At 39.7% G+C, this 22,419-nt stretch overlaps 1 protein-coding gene across 1 annotated transcript; it reads left to right on the top strand.

The window, feature by feature from the left end:
* Positions 1-655: 655 nt before the first annotated feature.
* On the top strand, positions 656-21,387 carry LOC121733614 (solute carrier family 22 member 13-like). Its single transcript, XM_042123915.1, has 7 exons — positions 656-1,040; positions 17,547-17,757; positions 18,255-18,355; positions 18,632-18,786; positions 19,067-19,424; positions 19,514-19,943; positions 20,174-21,387. The coding sequence occupies exons 1-7, from the start codon at positions 907-909 to the stop codon at positions 20,318-20,320; spliced, it is 1,536 nt and encodes a 511-aa protein (XP_041979849.1). The 5' UTR covers positions 656-906; the 3' UTR covers positions 20,321-21,387.
* The last annotated feature ends 1,032 nt before the right edge of the window (positions 21,388-22,419 follow it).

The following is a 22,419-nucleotide window of genomic DNA, read 5'->3' as shown; positions in this document are numbered from 1 at the left end:
TACTGGTTTAGTATACTGGTTCTGAATTTTGTCTAGGTGCAACATAAAGATAATGACGTATTGTGACGTTTGCAGGCACGTAACTAATAACAACCGGCAGCAGGCGAGCTGTTACATAAGTTGAATTTCAGCAGTAGGCAACATCTCATTCCTGAAAATAAAACGCCTGTAGTAAAGACAATGAAATCGTTCTTTTGACATTGCTTTTACTTATTAATTTTTCGGGTAAAGTATTATTCACATAATATTTTATACTGCTTGCGGCTTTCAGTTTCTGTCATGAGTTTTGCTAGAGTGTTTTTTTTCTTCCTCTGCCGCTTCTGTGCTGGCCGTCTCCTACTCCATTATCGTGAGTCACGAGCTGCGGCGCGGTCAGGCGAGCTGGCGCGGGCCCAAGTGTCACGATATGTCAACGACCGACCTATCGAAGTCACTCGGGTGCATCAGGTGTTACTCACGGTCTATTCCGAGGCCGGTCTATTCTGGCCGGCGGGGAGGGAATCGGTAGGGTAATTGCGGGCGACGCACGTGCGTGCTGAACATCCGTATATAATGCGAGCCGATTTGAGGCTACGATGCTGCGATGTAAAGTTGAAATTTCATTGAGACGGGTCGACGCCGGCTCCGGTGTCTGGTCGGGCCGCAAGCTCATTCGAACTCGAAGCTCGGGTCGTAGAGTTCGTTTTCGTCTCGCGTATCGGGCGTTCGCGGCGATCGGCAATCCTGGCGGGCGACACTACCGCGCCGCGCGTCCAGCCGGCGGGACGCCTCGTGCTATATAAATAACTCTCCGTGCAATCGCTTATCGCTTTGCCGAAGTAGCCGCGGGGTAGGATCAGGCATCAGATTTATCTCGTAACTGAGGAAGAATCCTCTTTTATATCAATATCGTGTAGAATCGTGAGAATGGCGACGACCGAGTTGGTGGGTAGTTGGGGGTGGTGGCAGGTGCGGCTGGCGGCGCTGCTGGCGTTGCCGATGCTGCTGAGCGGGATGTACGGCACCAACTACGTGTTCCTCGCCGCACACACGCCGCACAGGTACGATGTAAAACTTATGTCATGTACAGTCAGGGAAGATAAGTGAGGATAGTTTACGGTTTCCGACCAGACTCCTCTAGGTCAGTTAGGGTAGAACCGGTGGCCGGTGATAAAAATGTTGATACTTATTATGAGATATTTGGGACTTAAAAAACTTTTCTGAGTAAATTTTTATTGTATGTCTCTCTTCATGTTTCTATAAATAATCGACCAAGTGCGATTCGGACTCGCGCACGAAGGGTTCCATACCGTTATTGAACAAAAATAGGCCAACATTTGTGTTTTCTGTATTGGAGCCCCTTTTAAAAAATTCCATTTTAATATTATCATTAATTATTAAAGTGCACATAATATTATAATTAAGTCCTTTTTGAAAATTTTAAGTGCCTACCTGTTTCCGTTATTGATAAACAGTTTCTAGTTTTTGTTCCTCTAGCGGCAAAAGACAATGATCTATGAAAATTTTAGAAATCTAGCTTTAGCGGTTCTTGAGATACAGCCTGGAGACACACAGACGGACGGACGGACGGACAGACAACGAAGTCTTAGTAATAGGGTCCCGGTTTTACCCTTTGGGTGCGGAACCTTAAAAAAACTCCCTTCTTTCTTTCTTACCGGAATGTAAAGAAACATAGGTACCTAGTATATAAACGATTAACTATGTAGTGCGTAAAATACTCGCTTAAAAAAAAACTTACAATACTGAACTTTTATGTTTATGTAAGATAAATAAAACATCCATATTTTTACGACGAGCCTCGATTAAAAAAAATAGATCAAAAATAGTATAAATTTAAATATTTGTTTTAATAATAATATATGAAAATAAGTAAATATTTTCGTTTGGATGTAATAAGTAGGTATTGAAATAAACGAAATTAACAAGCGGGTGCCTCTATGCTTCAGATTAAATATTATTATATAACTAGCTGTTGCCCGCGACTTCGTCCGCGTCAGCGAGCAGAGAGAAATTGTCCCCTTCCTTACCCAAATAGTAACGCCAATCTTAAGGATAACGAATAAGAGTAAAATTATTATTTTTAAACAAAAATTGAAACCGACTTCCAAGGTAAAGACAATAGTAATTTTCTTAAATGAACTAAAAAGTATTAATTAATAATTCATATTTGGTACCAGTTTTGAAGTCGGTACCAGTCATATAAGTTGCAGTTATATTTTGTCATGGAACTGGTGATTAGGTTAGCCGGTAGTTGGTACCGACTTCAAAATAATGAAGACTGAGAACAGAAATACTGAGTACCGAATTTGAATTATTTAATACTTTTTAGTTCATTTAATCTAGATCTACAAAAAAGCGGTAAATTGCACATAGAAATTGCGCTAAAGTTAGCTGCTACGGAGTAAAAAACTATTATGAAGATTGAATACAGAAATAGTTGACGCGTCTATGTGTGTCCCAAAAAATATCCAGGAGCTCCCTCTATATCTCACGAATTTCAGTACCAAATCACCACTTTCGTAAGCATTGTACCAATTTCGGGTTATTGTATCTCTATAAACACTAAATAGCACGAAAAGAGTTTTGAAAATCAGTCAACAAACGGTGGAACAATAATATAATCAAAGGCAAGATTTTTGTAAATAATGTGATGATTCATGGCATAATTATAGTGATGATGATGATGATTAGTATTATTGACACATTGACATAATAATATGCTTTTGATTGTTGAAACAACGCTAAAATTGCCGAACATTTATCTATAAGGATTCAAGAGTTCTGTACAGCACCTTCAGAACCAGGGTGTACTTTGGCGCAAATTCTTATTTTTTGGTAGTTTAAGCTTAAAATCCTTAAGAAAAACGTAAAATCACTATATGTTTCCATATAAATTTTATTTTATTTTATTTTAAGGAGTCCTGTTGATTTCTCATGGATTGCATCATCAGATCACCACTTTTGTGATCATGTTACCAAATTCGGGCTACATCTCATACAACAACAAAAGAATTTTGGAAATCGGTCTACAAACGACGGAGTTGTCCGCGAACCAATATAAAAAAAGTGAAATATATCCTCCTCCTTTTCGTAAGTCGGTTAAGAAGTAGCCTAAGTTACGCCTTACTAAATCAGCTATGTGAAAAAAAAGTCCCGTCAAAATCGCTCCAGCCATTTAAGTGATTAGCCGGAACAAACAGACAGACAGACAGACAGACATACAGACAAAAATTGTAAAAAATGTTGTTTTGGTGTCTCTACCCTATATACATTCATATGCATCTAGTTAAAAACGGTTCTTTCAATATTACAACAGACACTCCAATTTTATTTATATGTATAGAACTATAGATGTACTAAGTATTGTACACAATGAAAAGGTCTACAGAAAACTCCGCAATGGTATATATGTCTCTCTCTTATGAATATCCCACAATATTATCATTTTTTTGTCATTTACATTTTACGACAAATGGCTATTTTTTGCGGCAGCGTCCTAAGCCTCCTAGCCCCTAGGATGGCGGCAGAGTTCGTGCATCGGGGCAGCAAAGTGGCCTATACTCAAAAAATATAAATCCGGCCCTGTCTCAGAGTAGTTCTGGTGTAAACCAGATCCCATCTGGGATCAGTCCCGGTCGCGCTATGTGGGTCGGATGCTGCAACACTCCCTGTATCTCGAGCCCCATCATACGTATATCATGAGGCAATCATGTGCTGAATATGATCGCACATGAATTGATTTTAAGTTAAACAAGGTGTAAAAAAACTAAGTGATAATACTTCAGGGTGTGTATGTGTTGCTTGTAGAGAGTTCACTGTGAAAATAGCAGCGCTGAAAGACCAATTTTTTTTTCACTCTTGTATGGGGAAACTCGTGACGCTAGCGAGCTTGCCTATACAAAAATGAAAACAATTTTTGGTCTTTCAGCGCTGCTACTTTCACAGTGAACTCTCTACAAGGAACACATACACATCCTAAAGTATTATCAGTTAGTTTTGTTACACCCTGTATATTATAACTATTTACTTTCACTATAATTTTCAGGCTTTCGCAGCGGCCGCGCTCGCGTTTAAGTCTTTTTCACGGCGCAAATTTTAAACGCCTTTTTAGCCCTTCACAGTGGTCAATCTTTTATATATTTTGTGTAATTCTACAATTTCAGTGTGCCAAATTCAAATTCTGAGTCAATTTGAACCAAATCTTTTCAGAAAGTCTACGAGATGACCTATCTATTTATTAATCGGTTCGTGCGGCATCTATCACTTTTTTTTTTATTGTGTATAAAATACTATTCTCCATTCACTTGTTAGTTGTTATGTTTATTTACAGTTTTTAATATATTTCTAGGGTAATTTAAGAAGTCCTTTCTGTTTCTCTCCGAATTGATTAAGTTGTCTTAATTTTGATTCTTTAACAGCTACCCCGCAGAGTATATCTAGATCTAGTCTTTCCTTGGCGTATAGCGGACATTCATTTAAAACATGCATAATGGTGTCTTCCGTGTCTGGGTTACATCTGCAGCTAGGACTTTTTTGATTTTAAATCTATGTAAGTAGTGGACCTCCGTGTCCAGTCATTATTTGGCTAAAGGCTGACAAGGCCTCCTAATTGTCCAGTCATTATTTGGCTAAAGGCATTATTTGGCATCTATCACTCGCTTGTGTAACTTTAGTGGCAGATAATTTATATCCGGATAGTAATAAGTTTATCTCGAGACTGTCAGGAACATTTATCGTGGTCTCCACCGGGGTGACACCTCTGACCCGACCGCAGCAGATAGTGTCAGCCACGTGGAGGAATCCAGATATATCCAGACAGAACGAAGTGTAGATAAAGGCGTACGACTTACAGACTTTTAAACGGGCCGTCCGTACATTGCACGAGTTGCCCTTTTATGTTGAGAAAATGTAGGTAGGACTCCCCATCCTCCGCAAGATACTTAAAAAAGCATCTTGCGGGGGATGGAGGGTCCAGCTCGCAAGTATACGTGGATCTCTGCTGCGTCTGAAGATGTTAGTGGACGCAGCCCCTACCCACTAAAAACTCGGCGGCACTCTGCAGGAGTCCCCTGCGACGTTAGGATCGCAGTTTTAGAAAAAAAACTTGAGAGGTGTCAAGGGACACCCCGACGGAACGAAGTTTTTTTTTTAATGAAATGAGGGGGGCAAACGAGCAAACGGGTCACCTAATGGAAAGCAACTTCCGTCGCCCATGGACACTCGCAGCATCAGAAGAGCTGCAGGTGCGTTGCCGGCCTTTTAAGAGGGAATAGGATAATAGAGGAGGGTAGCGAAGGGAAGGGAATAGGGGAGGTTAGGGAAGAGAATAAGGTAGGGGATTGGGCCTCCGGTAAACTCACTGACTTGGCGAAACACAGCGCAAGCGCTGTTTCACGCCGGTTTTCTGTGAGAACGTGGTATTTCACCGGTCGAGCCGGCCCATTCGTGCCGAAGCATGGCTCTCCCACGTATATATCTCTCCCAAGTTATTTCTTATGTACAAACGCAACGCGCGATAAGGAACTTTGTTCTAAAAATTTGTTTCCAATACCGATCCAATCTTGTGATGCTTGTGAACTCGGTTTCTTTATCTGACCTCATTTAACTTTGTCTCTAAAACGTCTGGAATACCAGGTCAATGCTTGGCTCTGCTCGAGATAAATACGGGCGTTACTTATAATATGCACATTACTAGTGATGATTTAGTCGCCCGCAGGTTAAAAATACATAGGAATAAATAAAAGTACTTATAGATTTTGCATAATATAAATACTACGTTGAAAAGGATTATCCAAATGTATCTTATGTAAAACATCTCCTTACTTCCAATAATAGACGTGATGCGTCAAATAGATTGCCCCACTTTGGTGATGCTTTGGAGGATTTTGACATGTTTTAAGATAAGACATTTTTTATGTAATAAGGGGGCAAACGAGCAAGCGGGTCACCTGATGGAAAGCAACTTCCGTCGCCCATGGACACTCGCAGCATCAGAAGAGCTGCAGGTGCGTTGCCGGCCTTTTAAGAAGGAATATTGTAATAGGGGAGGGTAGGGAAGGGAAAAGGGTAGGGGATTGGGCCTCCGGTAAACTCAATCACTTGGCGAAACACAGCGCAAGCGCTGTTTCACGCCGGTTTTCTGTGAGCCCGTGGTATTTCTCCGGTCGAGTCGGCCCATTCATGCCGAAGCATGGCTCTCCCACGTTACATACATTGACGTAGATGGCGGCACTGAAACTTTAATAAAGATTTTTCTGCCAAATTCTGAGTTTTGAAATCTTTAGCCAATCATTTCATTATTTTGTTCATGTTGGTGCATTTAAATATCATAATTTAGAGCCAGTTTACCGGAAATAATGGCAACTATTGTTAATTACAATAATAACTTGATTAACAAGTCCACGCGCGGTTTGCGACCACAGCCGCAAGCTATTAGTTTACAGCTTACATTGTAGGTAAATAATAATATTGTGGTAAATACTACAGTCCACAACTATAATATTAATTTTATGATACATTTTTTTTATAAAATAAGGGGGCAAACGAGTAAACGGGTCACCTGATGGCAAGCAACTACCGACGCCAATGGACAATCGCAACAGCAGAATTCATCTCTTCTCTTCTTGAAGGTTTGCAGGTCGTATTGGTCTGGAAATACTGCTGGTGACAGTTTCGTATTGACAGATATTCGGTTGTGGGCTGTTGTGTTCACAATAATATTTTTATTCTCACACTGATATTATTAATGTTGTTTACTCAGCTACCTTTTAAGGTTTAAACTTTATCTATGTTATGTTTACATAACATAGATAAAGTTGAGTATTGTTGATCGAATCAACAATACTGAACTTTAGTGACAAAGCCTCAGCGATATAATATTATGCTCATTTATTATTATTGAAATTAATTATTTTGTACTATACTGCCCAGCACTTACAGCTTCTTAATAAAAAGAAAAGAAATGCTTTATATCCAAATGAAAGTAACTCACAGCGTAGAGTAACAAGCTCACAGAGTAGAACCGAAACAAACTCAGTCGGAAAACATAAAAGGCTCAAGACAAGGTAGCTTTTGTGCTCAAGGCTTCGCCCCTGCCTGCCACTACATACACTTTTCAGTTCATAAACAATATTATAAACGATGTTATCATACATATTATACAAGATACAGATGTGTATATTATGTAAAGCGGCTATTTGCATTGGCCATATCGATATGGTCGGGTCAGGGTCTACCACACTTTAATCTATATTTTACGGCGTTTTCTCCACTCACTGGTCATAAATATTGAGGAAGGTTTACTGGTCTACAGAGGTAATAAACGTACACAGGAAAGCGCGGCCTACTGTATACTTGTATACTTTCCTGTTCCAATCGTAGTAACTCTTAAGAGGATACACCAGGGGCTAGAGAAATGAAAAAAAAGCACGCGTATTATCTATAGCTGTCTCCTTTACCTCAAGCCTATACCGCAGAACGCGATAGAGACAACTGCAGAAAATCCAGAAAATCAACGATTCGTTGTCCCCTGATTCCTTCTCCAAAACTTAACCGATTTAAGTACTTTTTTCATTAAAGATTAAAAAAAGGCTTGAGCTGTGTTCCTATGTTTTGCTTTTTTTGTATAATCTAGCCAAATCTGTTTTCTGGACGTTTGAACACAGCGGAAAATCTGGCCATTTTTTTGGGTTTTAGAACGTTCATATCTTATTTAATAATTAAATTATGCAAAAAAAGAAAACATAGGGACATCGTATTAGTGGCCGTAGATATTCAGGAAAAAAATTATAACTCTACTAGCATTATCCAGGGAGGAAACAGGGGGTTTGTATGGAAAAAAGGGCGGTGTGGACTCCTCTTAATAACATGTTGGATGGCCTCGTCCATTAAAATTGTTTATGTTTATAGATTATATTAATTGTTATTGTTATGACTCGATTTGTCTGTATGTGGCATGGCATCGTAGCTCCAAAATAGATGAAATGGTATTATAATAGTCGATACTCAATATTTTTTATGCAGTTTTTTTGGAACGTAGTTCCTTATCTCACGTTGCGCCTTGGGCTAAACTGAAAAAGTTGTAACGACACTTTTTTATTAGTACCAGCATGGTAGGGGCAGAGGGCGTTGATGGTATTCCTGTGCGTCAACTAGATGGCGTTTTTTTATAATAAACAGTGAGGCATTTTTAGTATTCCTGGGCGTCGATAGATGGCGTTTTTTAATAGTTTTTTTTGAGGTATACAGGTTTGTTGAACATAAGAAATAACTCCGTTTCATTACTTATTAACGTGTCCCTTGACACCTCTCTAGTTTTTTAAATATTTTGTAGGCGCCGTTTTTGATTTAATGCTTTCGTTTAAAAGTTGATATATCAAGATACTTACATACTCGACTATAATTTTAAATCTAAAGGTACAAGTTGGAAGCCGGCTACACGAAGCGGCAGCAGACGACGTGTATGTATTCTATATATTTCTATGAAGTGTAGCTAGCTTAAATTATTATTATATAGAAACCAGTAGTGTCGCGACGACACGTCTTCTGCGGTTGCTTCATATCGCCCGCTGCCAACCGGCATCTTTATGCTTGTCTTGAAAATTAGATCTAATGTACCACTTTTAATGCATATAAATGATTGATTGATTGATTGATTGGATTTTTATTCGGCTGTTTCATAGCATAAAATATTATGTTTACATATAAAATGACTCGCAAAGTGTACACTAGAGTATTTCAGCAATTAGAACTTTCATTAGAACGCCGCATGATAATTCTGGCCCGGATTCGGTGACTGGTGACCCGGTGACATTGACGGCTAATAACGAGGAAGTATTCGAAAATAAAATTCAAGTAAATAAACCGATAATGTTCTCGACGAAAAAAATTAATGTGTTTTTTGTGAACTTTCGCGCCGCGCAAGGACACGCGGTATCATTAAGGCCATCCCCTGAGTAAACGACCTCAACCATACATTTGCCGCGTTGACGAGATCGCGCCAAAATCCTATTTTTTCACTCATCTTGTTCAAAATTGACCTAAAAAATTCAAACGTGCAGTATGTAGTTAATGAAATCGGCGATCTATTGGGGTGTGTTTCAAATAACCGTAATTTGTAAATACTAGAGAGATACTAAATGTATGCTTGAATTTAAATAAATTGGTATTACTACTTTGGAAGCTGATATCATGTCGAGTATAAAAATAGGAATATATTAATATTAAGGAACGTTTATACACTGAAGATTATTGTTGTATTTTTATTATAATTTTGTAGCCTTCAACTTATGAGTTATTAAGGATTTAAAAACGGTAAATTACGGCATCTCCGTAGGGGGAGCATCTTAACACTTAACAGTAAATTGTCTGTCGGACTGTAGGACGGGCTTGTTGCTTTGTGACGAGCATACTGGAGACCGGAGACCGGGCATACCTCATAACAATGAATAAATAAACAAACATATTCAAAAATATTATAAGACGTTATGTCAGTCGGCTGGAAACTGAATCGACTCGCACGAAAATGTAACTTACTGGCTTGTAATTGTGGACGGGCGATGATGACAGTAACGACTAATAAGTTCTTCGTCTCAATCGGCAGTAATCGGTTAAAAGGCATGTGATTGTTTACAAACACTGAACAGAACTCGATTGCAAAAAGTTCCGAAAACGTGTTTCAGTGGAAATGTTACAAGTTTACAACCACGTGACCAACGACAGGCCGGCAACGTGTTAATACGACCTTGTGTGTATGGAGTAAGGTTTTTTGCATGGATAGACTGGTAAAGGTATCGATACCATGATAAGCGTTGTAAACACAACTCTATGAGAATGACGTAAGGTTCATTTTGCGAGTGAGACTGAACATGGTGTCCATAAGGGTTGTTTACATCGTCCTCTGAGCTGGTGGCTTTGGTAGCGAGTATCCTTGCAGCTTTGTGTCAGTTTGAATGTCGTCCCCAATATTAACACGCTCGGTGCATGCGGGCACATGCGGGTACCTCGTGATCACAATAACATTGTGTAAAGGTCTACCAGAATCCGATGGCAAAATTTGACGGCAGATTCTCAAAAAATATCCTTGATCATTGGATAAATTTTTATATTTGCATATTGAACACACAGAATCAGCCGCTATAAGGAAAGAAAAGGCTCAAAAAACGATCAAAATGTATTATTCCAAATATCCCGGTATTGCTAGAGTCAATTTATTTTCTCACTTTTTGCCATTAGATTCTGGTAGACCTATACATACTTACTAATATTAAGAATGCAAAAGTTTACGCGCCTGTTTTATCTCTTACGTCCTTACTCTTAACCGATTTAGATAAAAATTAATTTTAAGTTGTTTTCTTTGAATCCAAGAAAAGGAAAGTTTTACGACTTTTTTAATTCTGAAAAAATGTACATAAGAATGTAAGCATTTCTTAAGAAAAAAACCGAGAACCTCTAATTATAAAGGTCTAAGGTGAATAATGTTTTGCAGAGTTTCGACAAAGTGTTTTACTCATGTCATACTTTATAGAGGTGATAGATGAAGCCGTTGACTCTACCGAGGTAGACTAAACAAATATCCTGCCAGCGACAGTATTATCGTGTAGTAGATACTGCGTACGACTTTTGCAGTAGGAATAATTGGCAGTAGGCACCGAGCTGAGGTCATCGGGGGTCGGAGGAAATAAAATCAGTTTAATTAGGTACACGCATATTTCACACTCATCAACATGTAAATTTTAGTCAATCTTGACAAAATTTTATTTGGTAAGGTGGCGTATTATTTGCGCGAGGCATTTTTGAGGATTTTTTGAACGTGGTGAGATTTCCTAAGATTTTCCCCTATTTCCCCTCTCCCGTAATCTCTCGCGACGCAAAATTTTCAATATCTATGTTTTGGCTGTAAACGTGTTGATTATTATTGAATAATGATCTCCAGATTTGGCCTTAATATTTAAGAATTAATTTTTCACTTTACACAGTTTTTTGCTGGAAAAAAAATCACGTGATATTTGCTACGCCGCCCTCCCCCCTAAGTGAGATTTGGAAAGACACATATACCTATATAATAATACCTCCCACACCGGTTTCGGTGACGGTGGCCGGTTTCATTGAAACCAGGCCAGCTACGCAGGAGTAATTTATAGTGCCCAAGTGTATGCGCAGTAATCAAGAGCACTCTCTATTCCTTTACTCTCATAACCCAGTGAGACGGACGACCGACACGACTGGCGAGAGGTCAGGCGCAGGACCGACTTTTTACAAGCCCATCCGACGCATGGATCATCTTACTTGTCAGACAATCAGGTGATCCTGTTTGTCTGACAAGTAAGATGATCCCTGCCTGCATTTTCCTAACCAAACTTGGAAACATGTTGTTTCCAACGCGGGAATCGAACCCACGACCTCCGAGTCAAGAGCCGCGCTCTATACCATTAGACCACGGAGGCGTTCATACCTATATAAACAATAGTAGAATAACATCTTACGTAATTAATGAACCCTAAGATTATGGCAATTTTTAATATTTTGATGGGCTAAAATTATTTTCGACTCTACCGATCTATGTTTATAACGTAAGGTCCGCCGCCTTCAATAGAAATTTGATGCACTTGCTTTGCACTTGTATTGCTTTTTATAATTTTTTAGGGTTCCGTACCCAAAGGGTAAAAACGGGACCCTATTACTGAGACTTCGATGTCTGTCCGTCTGTCCGTCAGTCTCCAGGCTGTAACTCAAGAACGGTAATAGCCAGAGAGTTGAAATTTTCACAGATTATGTATAATATTATATACTGCCATAGCGGCAGCAAAAATAAAACAACAAATATTGAAAACAAAATAAATCTAGCACTTGGCCGATTATTTTAGGTCCTTTTTAAGCAGAATTGGTATAACAAACATTTTTAGGTCCTTACTGCTTTTGAGAAAGTATAGTATTCGTGGATAGTGTGGTCCGTAGTCTGTAGATATCGCACAGAGGAAGTGTCTAAATGCGTTAACCAGATCAAGCGGCTCGGTGGTCGGCGGTGACTCACGGCCCTGTTATTAATGCCACGCCCACACAGGGCTGCTAAATTACTATTAAAAAACCTCTGAATAAGCATAAAAATTATATGCTCCCGTGGGCCTTAAATGTGCTGCTGCTTGCATAAGCAACGTATTTTAATAAGGATTCTAATGATTAACTGTATGTCAAACGTAGATGAGATAGTTGTTAGTTGTTAACCATATTTTAGCAGTACTATTTATCAAGGAATGCAGGGTCAGACACTGCATAAAGTTGTGACTGACACAGCAGGTCTTATAGTAGATGAAGTAGATATTGTTTTTGACAACCCTATTCGACCACGTGACGAGCAAAGTCGTAGGCGCCGAAACGTGTGGCGGACAGGCAGCTACGCGTATATTTACGTGTATTATAATAATGATATTTATGAAATCCAATAACCAGTTATAGTAGTAGCACTGGTAGTAGTTTGTGGCGTAGTATTAAATTACGCTTTATCTACTCTTTTAATAAATTAATGATTCTAATAGCTATTATAATTTTGGGTATTATGAGCCTTTGAATGTGGATTAAGGAAGAACAAACTACAAGGTATGAATGAATCAAATGCTACGTGTATCAAAATATATTAACCAGTGAATTAATACAAAGTGCCAAAACATATTATACAAGTCAATATTAAGGGATCGGGCGATGGGTACTTTCAGGGGTGGCAGAAAAATGCTTAAGAGTCCGTATACGAAATTTTGCCGATTTCGCTGATTAACAGACGTGATTTAACAGTTAAAATACAGTATTTCTATAAGTTTTAATGCACAACATGTAAGATAATTTCAATTATAATCTAATGTTGGAGCTAGATTTTTGTTTTTTTTTTAAGAAATTTTAAATAATCCAACTCAAACCCTCGACAGCTTTGTGATTTTTGCTGTAAAAGGTTTAGAATATCACCTGTTTATGGATTGTATTGACGTCTTAACGGTATGAAAAAAATACAATGTACTGTTGAGAAAGTCGTCTATACAATGTTGGAATTACTTTTTACCACTTTAATATGAAATAGTTGAGTAAAAAAATATGTAACTCGGCAAAATTTTAGAGAAAATGGGCAAAGAATTGCTGTTAATTTCGGCAACTTGGAGCTGTAATTCATAAAAAAAAAACGACAGAAATAATCTATAGATAAAATTCTATCCAATTCGAGAAAAAACAAAAAAAAAAAGAAAAGCAAATTGTGCCAAAAAACACGATTCAAAACAACCTAAATATCACATTAGCCTTGCGGCAAGTAATATAATGTGAGATTTATTTTGTTTTGAATCGTGTTTTTGGCACAATTTTTTTTTATCTATATAGATAGAATTTGATAGAATTTTATTTATATAGATTATTTCTGTCGTTTAATTCAAAATTTCGGCAAAATTTCGTATACGGACTCTTAAGATTTTAGACAAGTATTATTAAATTTTCATTAAAAATCTTTAAACGAGCAATTCTATCTCGGAATCGGCTTCAACGATTTTCATGAAATTTAGTATATAGGGGGTTTCGGAGGCGATAAATCGATCTAGCTAGGAATCATTTTTAGAAAATGTCATTTTATTCGTGTTTTATCGAAGACCGAGCTTTGAATACCGAGCAAAGCTCGGTCAAATAGCTAGTAATATTTAAAGGTCATGTGATCATCAAAAGCTCAAGGTGTTCCACAGATGACAAACATCATCATCATCATCAAGTGACAAACACAAGGACCACTAATCTAATTTCTAATTAAAATATAATATTTATGTACTATCAGAGAAGTTGATATGATTAAGTTATTTGGTCGAGTTACGTCAAACCAAAATCAGTGGTCAAACCCATCCGACCGAACACAGCTAACATTGAATTGACATACGCCGACCACATGACGTAGGTCCGTCAACTACCTAGGAATCAATTTCCTCGGGTATACCTGTGTCCCACCCACATGTGTCGCAATATTCATTTGCTTAATTATTTTAATAAACACAGTCATAAAATCCATTAATAAACATTGGTAGTAAGGACAACCGTAAGGCGTGCCGCAGGTCACCGTCCTATGACCGAGATTTTAGACATGCTTTACAGTTTGCCAATTTTTATAGTTTAGCGAAATGCCAGCCAGTGAAAAGTATTTTTATTCAGCGTAACAAAAAATTTAGGAGTAACGCGGAAGACGCTAATAATAATAGACAACGTTCCTCCTACGTCTGAAAAATTTGGGTTGTCGGTATGAGTATACTACTTACTAACTAGGTAGTCCCTAGATTGAGATAAATTGAGGAAATAACCTACATTATGTGAGTAAGAAAACATTCTATTAGGGAACTTCTTGTGGAAATTGTGAAAGGAAGAGCGCTGTAGGTACTTATTTTATTCAGAAAACTAACAGCTTGCAAACAATTTCAGTAAAGATACAATTATAAAAACATAGAGCCAATTACTTCATTATAGAGCTTTCACAAATAAAAGTAAAGTAAAGCTTTTTTATTATCAATCGATGTATTTAGATTTTTAAGACGGCTGTTTTGAGTTTTGACACAGAATTTGTATTGCAACTATCAACACTCAACAGGCTTCAAGCGCGTAAAGTTGCTTTCGAAAGGCATGTCATGTGACTTACATACTTCACTGGTTATATAAAACAAACTGGTAAAACTACACCTGATACATATACAGTATACACACATACAACCAAACACATGCACATGCACTTACGAACCACGTGACTCGAGAGGCTTGGTCCTTAAAGGTCCGCGAATGCTAAAATAAACACTAAACAAGTTTTTCTCGTCGGTACAATATACGCAAAATATGGCAGTACATAGTGGCGACTTATCACATAGGCGGGTGCCGGTTTCCTTGACTATGTCTTTGAGAGAGCTGTAGAAGCACAGGATGTGATATAATAGCTGCTACCTATTTTCATATAATATTCAACCACAAAATATGGCTTTGTTAAACAAACAGCATGACTAAGGTATGGAACTATCGTAGGGTCACAGATCACAATAACTGATTAAACTATAAAGATCTCTTATTGGAGACTAAACTACTGTTGTTTGCCGTCATCCCACGTTTTGTTACGGTAACAAATATTTATGGTAGAAATGGTCAACAATTATACCTGATGAACAAGTAGACTCCCCAAGAGTTATTGAATAGTAGAGCTATTTCTTGAGACCTCTTGGGATGTGTATAACAGTCTACACCTTCTGCAAAAGTAATAATCACTTGGACATACAGGATTGAGACATCTAGTTATTAAACAGATCGGAAAATGACAGGTCAAATTTGTCATTTTTTGGAATTTTTTCTCATCTTCAGTTTGGACCACTGGTCCCAAAGCATTTGGTGCAACAGGTTTAACACTGTATGCACCCGCAGTTACGCGACGAGTATGTCTATATTTAGCGCTGGCGATGTCACCACAACCTGAATATAGCCGGCTATTTATAACACACCAGCCTGTCACACTAAATATAAACACAGTAAACACATGTGCAGAATGCTGCACTAGTTACACACTTGTTAGTCATACTATTAAATCTTTATTAAAGATAGCTTATGTAATTTATATTATGGACTGGATGATGTCCGCAAGTCCGCAAATTCACTAAACGCACGGGAACGTTAATTTTTCCGGGATAAAACTATCCCATGTCCTTTCCTGCGGCTCAATGTATCTCCATGCCAAACAGCAAAATCGGTTCAGCGGTTTGAGCGTGAAAAAAGAGGTAACCGATAGAGCAGCCAGACTGACAGACCTGTAACACACTTTGGCGTTTATAATACATACTACGAGTAATATGGATAAGATAATAGACGTCTGTTTGTCCTATTGTAGAGTCCTTTCTTATTTACTTTCTAGTGTTTCTTCTAAATTATTTATATTTACATTACATGTTTCTTATTATTATTAAATGCCAACAGACAGAAGATAATAATTACAGCCCACTTAGCATCACTACTCTTTCGCATTCTCTCAATTAATCCTACTAATATTAGAAAGGCGAAAGTTTTTTTGGATGTATGGATGTGTGGATGTATGGATGTTTGTTACTCTTTCACGCAAAATCTACCGAACGGATTTTAATGAAACTTTACAATAATATAGCTTATACATCAGAATAACACATAGGCTACAATTTTAACCGACTTTCAAAATGGGGGGGGGGTTATGTTCGATTTCTTATATTCAACGATTACTCCGCCGTTTGTTAACCGATTTTAAAAATATTTCTTTTGGTATATAGGGTATCATCCCAATTTATCCCAATTTGGTATTATATTCACAATTTGGTATTATAATCGAGGGAAATCCTCAAAACTTATAGGGAAACATGTGGTGACTTCGGTTTCGTGAGAAGTATTCTAAGCATATGCTACCAACAAGTAAGATTTTGCACCGAGATATACCTGGTATACCGTGGTTCGGAAGGTGCTGAGAGAACTCCTGATTCTTTATAGATACAAGTTTGGGAGTTTCGGCGTTGTTTTAAGAACAGAAAGCATATGCTACTATACAAATTACATTTATCATCATCATCATCACTACCATATTATACCATTTCATAGTCTTTTACGAAAATGTACGGTTTCTGTAAAATTCCCAATTTACGCGGGCGAAGCCGCGCGGGACATCTAGTGTTATTATGAACGCCTACGCTTAAATACAAGCAATGTTTATTAAGTATTATCACTATAATAAACTAGACTCTGGGCCTGTTTCACCGCTATTCCTAATAAGTGGCGGATAGACTATCCACAAGTTATCTGACATTTCTCCATACTTTATCTGTCATAAAAGTTGTGGATAGCCTATCTGCCACTTATCAGGAAGTGGTCAAACAGGTCTGTAGTCTATTCTATCTCGTTCGGGATATTGCTTTTCTAATTTCTATGCCATTATAGTTTTTAAAACCACTTCCACGTTTCACAGTATTATCAAAAGCAAATACAGGCATCATATTTATGATATCAATCATGGTAGAGTGTAGACTGTAGACATTAAAATATGTAGATGTTCTATAATTAATGTTTATTTCTAACCAATAGGTTATAACTATAAGCTTATAAGTTATAACGGCTTATAAATAAATGAATAAAAAATTTCATTTCATTTTGTTCACCCTTAAAGTATGAAACGTTAAGGGTGAGGAAGTGGAAGTTTAACCGTCTTAAAAAGAGGAGGAGCTTCCTCAATTCAATTTAAGATTTTTTTATTTTTGCTAACGTATGACTTCGTCGCTTATGAACCCATTTTGATTATTCTTTTTATTTTGGAAAGAGACATTCCAAAGGATTACAACTTCCATAAGGAAAAACTGTTTTAATGTGTTTTTTTTTCAAGTTTTTTTCACAGTGTTTGTACGTGAACTCCTCCAAAACGGCTCAGCCGATTTTAATGAAATTTTGTATGTGCATATTTTATTGGGCCTGAGAATAGGTTTTTATCTACTTTTAATATTGATACTATCCTTGCCGGGTCAGCTAGTATTAACATAATATCAATGTTCCAGATGTCACGTGCCGGAGTGCGAGAACTCATCCGCGCTGGAGTCCGCTCCGGCGCCGGAGTCGTGGCGGCCGGACTGGGCGGAGTTCGCGCTTCCGGACGACGCGTGCCGACGGCGCGTGGGCTCCGGCGCCTGCCGCATCGACGCCTTCTACAACGAGACACAAGAGTGCGACGCCTTCGTCTACCAGCACCACAGCAGCATCAAGGCCGAGGTGAGCTAACAAAGATATTAATATAGATCCCTCGATCGTGGGACACAATAGCTTTTGTATTATATAATTATTATATTATATTTTTACCACAGGCGTAGTCATAGTTACAGTTTTGGTCAAAGTTAAGGTGATAGTTAAGGTAACTCTGACCACAGAATTTGACAGATGACTGTTGCCAAAGTAATGGGGTTGAGAGTAAAAAATGAATTATCCATACAAATTGACAGGAAAATATAATTTGTTATGGCAAATTTAACTTTAACCGAGGAAAATTGAGCGCTTGAGGTTATCGTCAAATATGACGTCCATTATTGACTTTAACCAGATATTTGACAGTTCATTTGATATTTTTTTACAGTTAGAGTTAGGGCGAAGCCAAACGAGTGTAATTTGTGAGTCGCAGAATTTTTTCATACAAATCACGACTCACGTTTAGCTTCGTCATAAGTTGGTACAAGTTACAGCCCACTCTTAATAATATTGTCGTGGTATTCCAGTTTGACCTGGGTTGCCAGGAGTGGAAGCGCACGCTGGTGGGGACCATCCACAACGTGGGCATGCTAGTCTCCCTGCCGCTCATCGGGTACATCTCAGACAGGTAACATCATGTGGTTCACCTACGACTGATGAACATAGGCCTCCCCCATAGAGCGCAAACCATCCCAATCTTGGGCAGCCCTTATCCATCTGCTGCCAGCCACTTTCTTCAAATCGTCGGTACACCGTGTCGCGGGACGTCCTACACTACGTTTGCCTAAGCAAGGTCTCCATTTTAACACTCTGCTCCATCTACCGTCTTCCCGTCTGCAGACAAACTGCAACAATACTTTCTCCAAATAAATGTGTTAAAATCATTACCTATCCATGTGTCCAGATGGGGTCGTCGCACGGCGCTGGTGGTGGCGGGGGTGGGGGCTGGGGTGTGGGGGCTGCTCAAGTCGCTGGCCCCCGCCTACACCTTCTACCTGGCCGCCGAGTTCCTCGAGACCGTGTTCGGAGCCAGCGTCTACCCGGCCGGATTCGTGCTCAGTGAGTAGCTGAAGTTGTTAGTTTGATGATGCTCGACGGCAGAGCTAGGGACGCCTTTGCTGCCTTATCTTGATAAATATGACTAAATGCCAAATAATGTATAGTCTATGTCGTGACGTGAAATTCCTTATCATCGCGTTGGTTGCTCAAAAATAACTCGACTGCCCACTAGATTAGCTGAAAAAAGAGTTTTCCCCTAAAATCAGCTGTTGTATGTATTCAATGTGAACTATATTGTATACTTGCATGTGTATGCTTAAATTAAACGGATGCTTCCCAGTGATCGAATGGCTGTCGGTGGATCAGCGCATCCTGGCGAGCCTGGTGCTGGGCGTGCCGCTGGCGGCGGGCGCGGCGCTGCTGGCGCTGCTGGACCATCTTGCCGGCTACTGGCGGCTGTGGGCGCGCATCGCCTACCCCCCCTCCTTCCTCCTGCTGCTGTACCTCTGGCTGCTGCCCGAGAGCGTTCGCTGGCTGCTCACCCAGGAGCGAGTGGACGACGCCCTCCACGTCATCAAGCGGGCGGCGCGAGTCAACAGGATGATGCTGTCGGACGACAGTCTCCAAAAAATAGTCGTGAACGAGAACCCCGAGAAAATTGATTCCGAGGACGAGAGCTTGCTCTCCGCTTTCAAAAAGTGAGTAGATCGCTAGACCTTACCGACTGTACGTCTTCGCACAACCGTCCTAGTCGTTCAATCTATGATGACTCATACTCCGTGTTCAGATACGGTGCGCTGCGGCGGCGGCTTGCGGTCTGCGGATGGTGGTGGCTGGGCGGCGTGCTGGTGTTCTACGGGCTAGCGGTGCGCGCGCACTCGCTGGCGGGCTCGCCGCACGCCAACTACGCGCTGGTGGCCGCGGCGGAGCTGCCGGCGCTGGTGCTCAACACGCTGCTACTGGACCGTGTCGGCCGCCGCCCGCTGCTGACCGCGGCGTGGCTGCTGACGGCCGCGTCGCTCGCCACCATCCCCTACGTCCCACAGGCCGCGACGGCGCTGTTCCTGCTGGGGAAGGTGGGCGCGACGATGGCGCTGAACGGGCTGTACGTGTACACGGCGGAGCTGTTCCCGACGCGTGCGCGGCAGCGCCTGCTCGCCTGCTGCTCCGCCGTCGGCAGGGTCGGCGCCATCCTCGCGCCGCAGGTGCCGCTGCTGGTAAATATTTTTTTCTATAATAATATTTTTCTTTTTGCGCAATTTAAATAAAAAGAGGGGTGTTACAATTGTTTGACATGTCGGTCTATCCGGGGCATCGTAGCAACCAAACGGGTAGGGGTGATCCAGTTTTTTTTTTGTCTGAAAGCAGACATTATCGAGAGTGTTTTTAGTTATCGTTCATCATGATCGGCCCGGAGGCGGCTGACATTATATCACTCTGTCTGCAGGCGGCGTACGGGGAGTGGGTGCCGACTACGCTGCTGGCGACGCTGCCGCTGCTGAGCGCGGCGCTGGCGCGGCTCATGCCGGAGACCCTGGGCCGGACGCTGCCGGACACCTTCGCCGACCTCGCCCCGCCCCCCGCCGCTGTCTGACCGCCCCCTGCCCCCGCCCTCCGCGCAGATCTCACACTAGGTTACAAACGCCAGTTAAACTGGGATCGTGTTATAGTCTTAGTACCATGCCGCACGATGCGGTGCGGCGGCGGTATGGCGCCTGACCGGTGCCGCTCCGGTTTCCTACATATAAAATGTATGGTATGACACACGACAAGAATCTTTAATCTTTTGCCACTTGCATGATATTAACGGGAAAGCATAAAAGTTACAATTTCGCAAGCAGGGTGGCTGACGCTGGTTTTATTTGTTGGCACGCGTAAAATTGCAGTAACATAGAAATCAGAGGGCGTGAGTATCACATCAGTGAAACTTCAGGCGTCCCACCAGAATATCCTTGTAGCAGTGTAGATACTAGATAGTGTTGTGACATAATATGGACAGAAATTTTGAATAAGAAAATAGTTATACTGTATATAGTGCAAACTGTGTGTACCTAGTAGTACGCGTCTTGTTAGTATTATTCATTTATAAAGTAGATTAGCATAATTTGGCTTATCAATCAATAAAATCAATTATGTTTTGAACTGTTGCTCAAGTGTTAAAAATAATCTTTACAAACATTTTGTACGTACGTAATATACAAGACAATAGTAATTTAATTACAACGTTTGACCAAATGGTTGACTTTAATTTGTAAAATAGTTGTAGGTGTAAATAGTAGTACAGTCTGGCACCTAAACAGACATAACGATGGAATATAACATATCATAATATTTTATTTAAAGGACCACAAATGAGTTAGGTTTAGGATTATGAAGACAAAGTCTTGTACTAACACGTGAATTACAATTTACAACACGATCAATATTAAGTACTCTTAATTTTAAATGCCTTGTAAAATAATTAAGCATTGACAGTAAAGGCATTGCTTATTCTAAGACGTGCAAGCGCTTGTGTAATTATACTTCTGTAAAAATATCCATGTATTTTCTTACTAAAACTTATAGAGTAAGAGCCCGCCAGGGTCAGACCTTCCTCAGTATAGGAAAGCTGAAAGTTCACCTGTTTGTGACCTTTACAGAGGTAAGAACGACCAGCAACTGTGGAGTTTCGGTCGCGGTTACTTTAGGAGGTATCCAGTTCTGAAGGTCTACCTGACCTTCGTGAAAGAGTAAAGCTCATAGCTTATATAAGCATAGCTTATATTATATTTTTGACAGAACTTGCTTCCCACCCTTAAACTTTCTTAAAGTATTAGACTTTGAGGGTGTCTAGCAGTGGGGAGAAATTGTCAAAATGTCCGGCACTGGAAGACGAGATTCCTCCACTTACCGCGAAGAATATAAGGTCAGGTAGACCTTCAGAACTGGATACCTCCTAAAGTAACCGCAACCGAAACTCTAAACTAAAAAATACTATTACTTATGTAATGAAGCCCAGGCAAGCAAATTCGTGAATAATATTAAGTATCTTATGTTAAAATTATAAACTTTAGCACTGGTTATTGGTTAAGTAGTAAGCACTAGAAAATTTATTAATCACGGGAATACAGGGATTATGAGTTGTTTTATTTGTTGAAATAAATCCTTATAAAGGACTTCAATCTTTATTATTTTATCCCGGGTTTTCTATCTACTTAAGTACATATTATATAAATAAAAAAATATTTTTTTTAGCCTCGCTGAAACTCGAGAATGGCTGAACTGATTTGGCTAATTCTAGTCTTAAAATATACGTGGAAATTTTATATTAGAAGGGAAGTGATACGAAGTTTACCGGCCACCGGGTCATGTAGCTGATTAATAACAATTGTTTACTTTGTCAATAGTTGAGTTGTAATAACATTTCTTTTGTTTTACCTTACGTACGTACCTTATTAAATGAAAGGGAAAGCTTAATATTTCTTAGACATGGCAGGTATCTACTTAGACTTCTACCCTTACAGATGAAAAAGTAACACCATGGCAGCGCTAATGTATGCGCCCGTAACCTACCAAGTACTAACTTGTAATAAACGAGCAATAAACTACAATACACCCCATGTACCATCGAAGAAATTGACTCATAGGCATTTGACGGATCTATGTAATTTGGTCAAGTTATGTCAATTCAGTACAACTCGCGATCTATCGGCT

Source organism: Aricia agestis, chromosome 14 (assembly GCF_905147365.1).
Source record: "Aricia agestis chromosome 14, ilAriAges1.1, whole genome shotgun sequence".
NCBI lineage: Eukaryota > Metazoa > Arthropoda > Insecta > Lepidoptera > Lycaenidae > Aricia > Aricia agestis.
Note: the sequence above shows the minus strand (reverse complement) of the source record. Positions and strands in the feature narration are given on the sequence as shown.

What these genes read in the sequence shown, in the direction of transcription:
- LOC121733614 (XM_042123915.1), top strand. Translation starts at nt 907, where the DNA reads ATGGCGACGACCGAGTTGGTGGGTAGTTGGGGGTGGTGGCAGGTGCGG. An exon ending in ATCGGGTACATCTCAGACAG is followed by an intron (nt 18,356 to 18,631) that starts GTAACATCATGT and finishes CCATGTGTCCAG; the next exon opens with ATGGGGTCGTCGCACGGCGC. An exon ending in CCCGGCCGGATTCGTGCTCA is followed by an intron (nt 18,787 to 19,066) that starts GTGAGTAGCTGA and finishes GATGCTTCCCAG; the next exon opens with TGATCGAATGGCTGTCGGTG.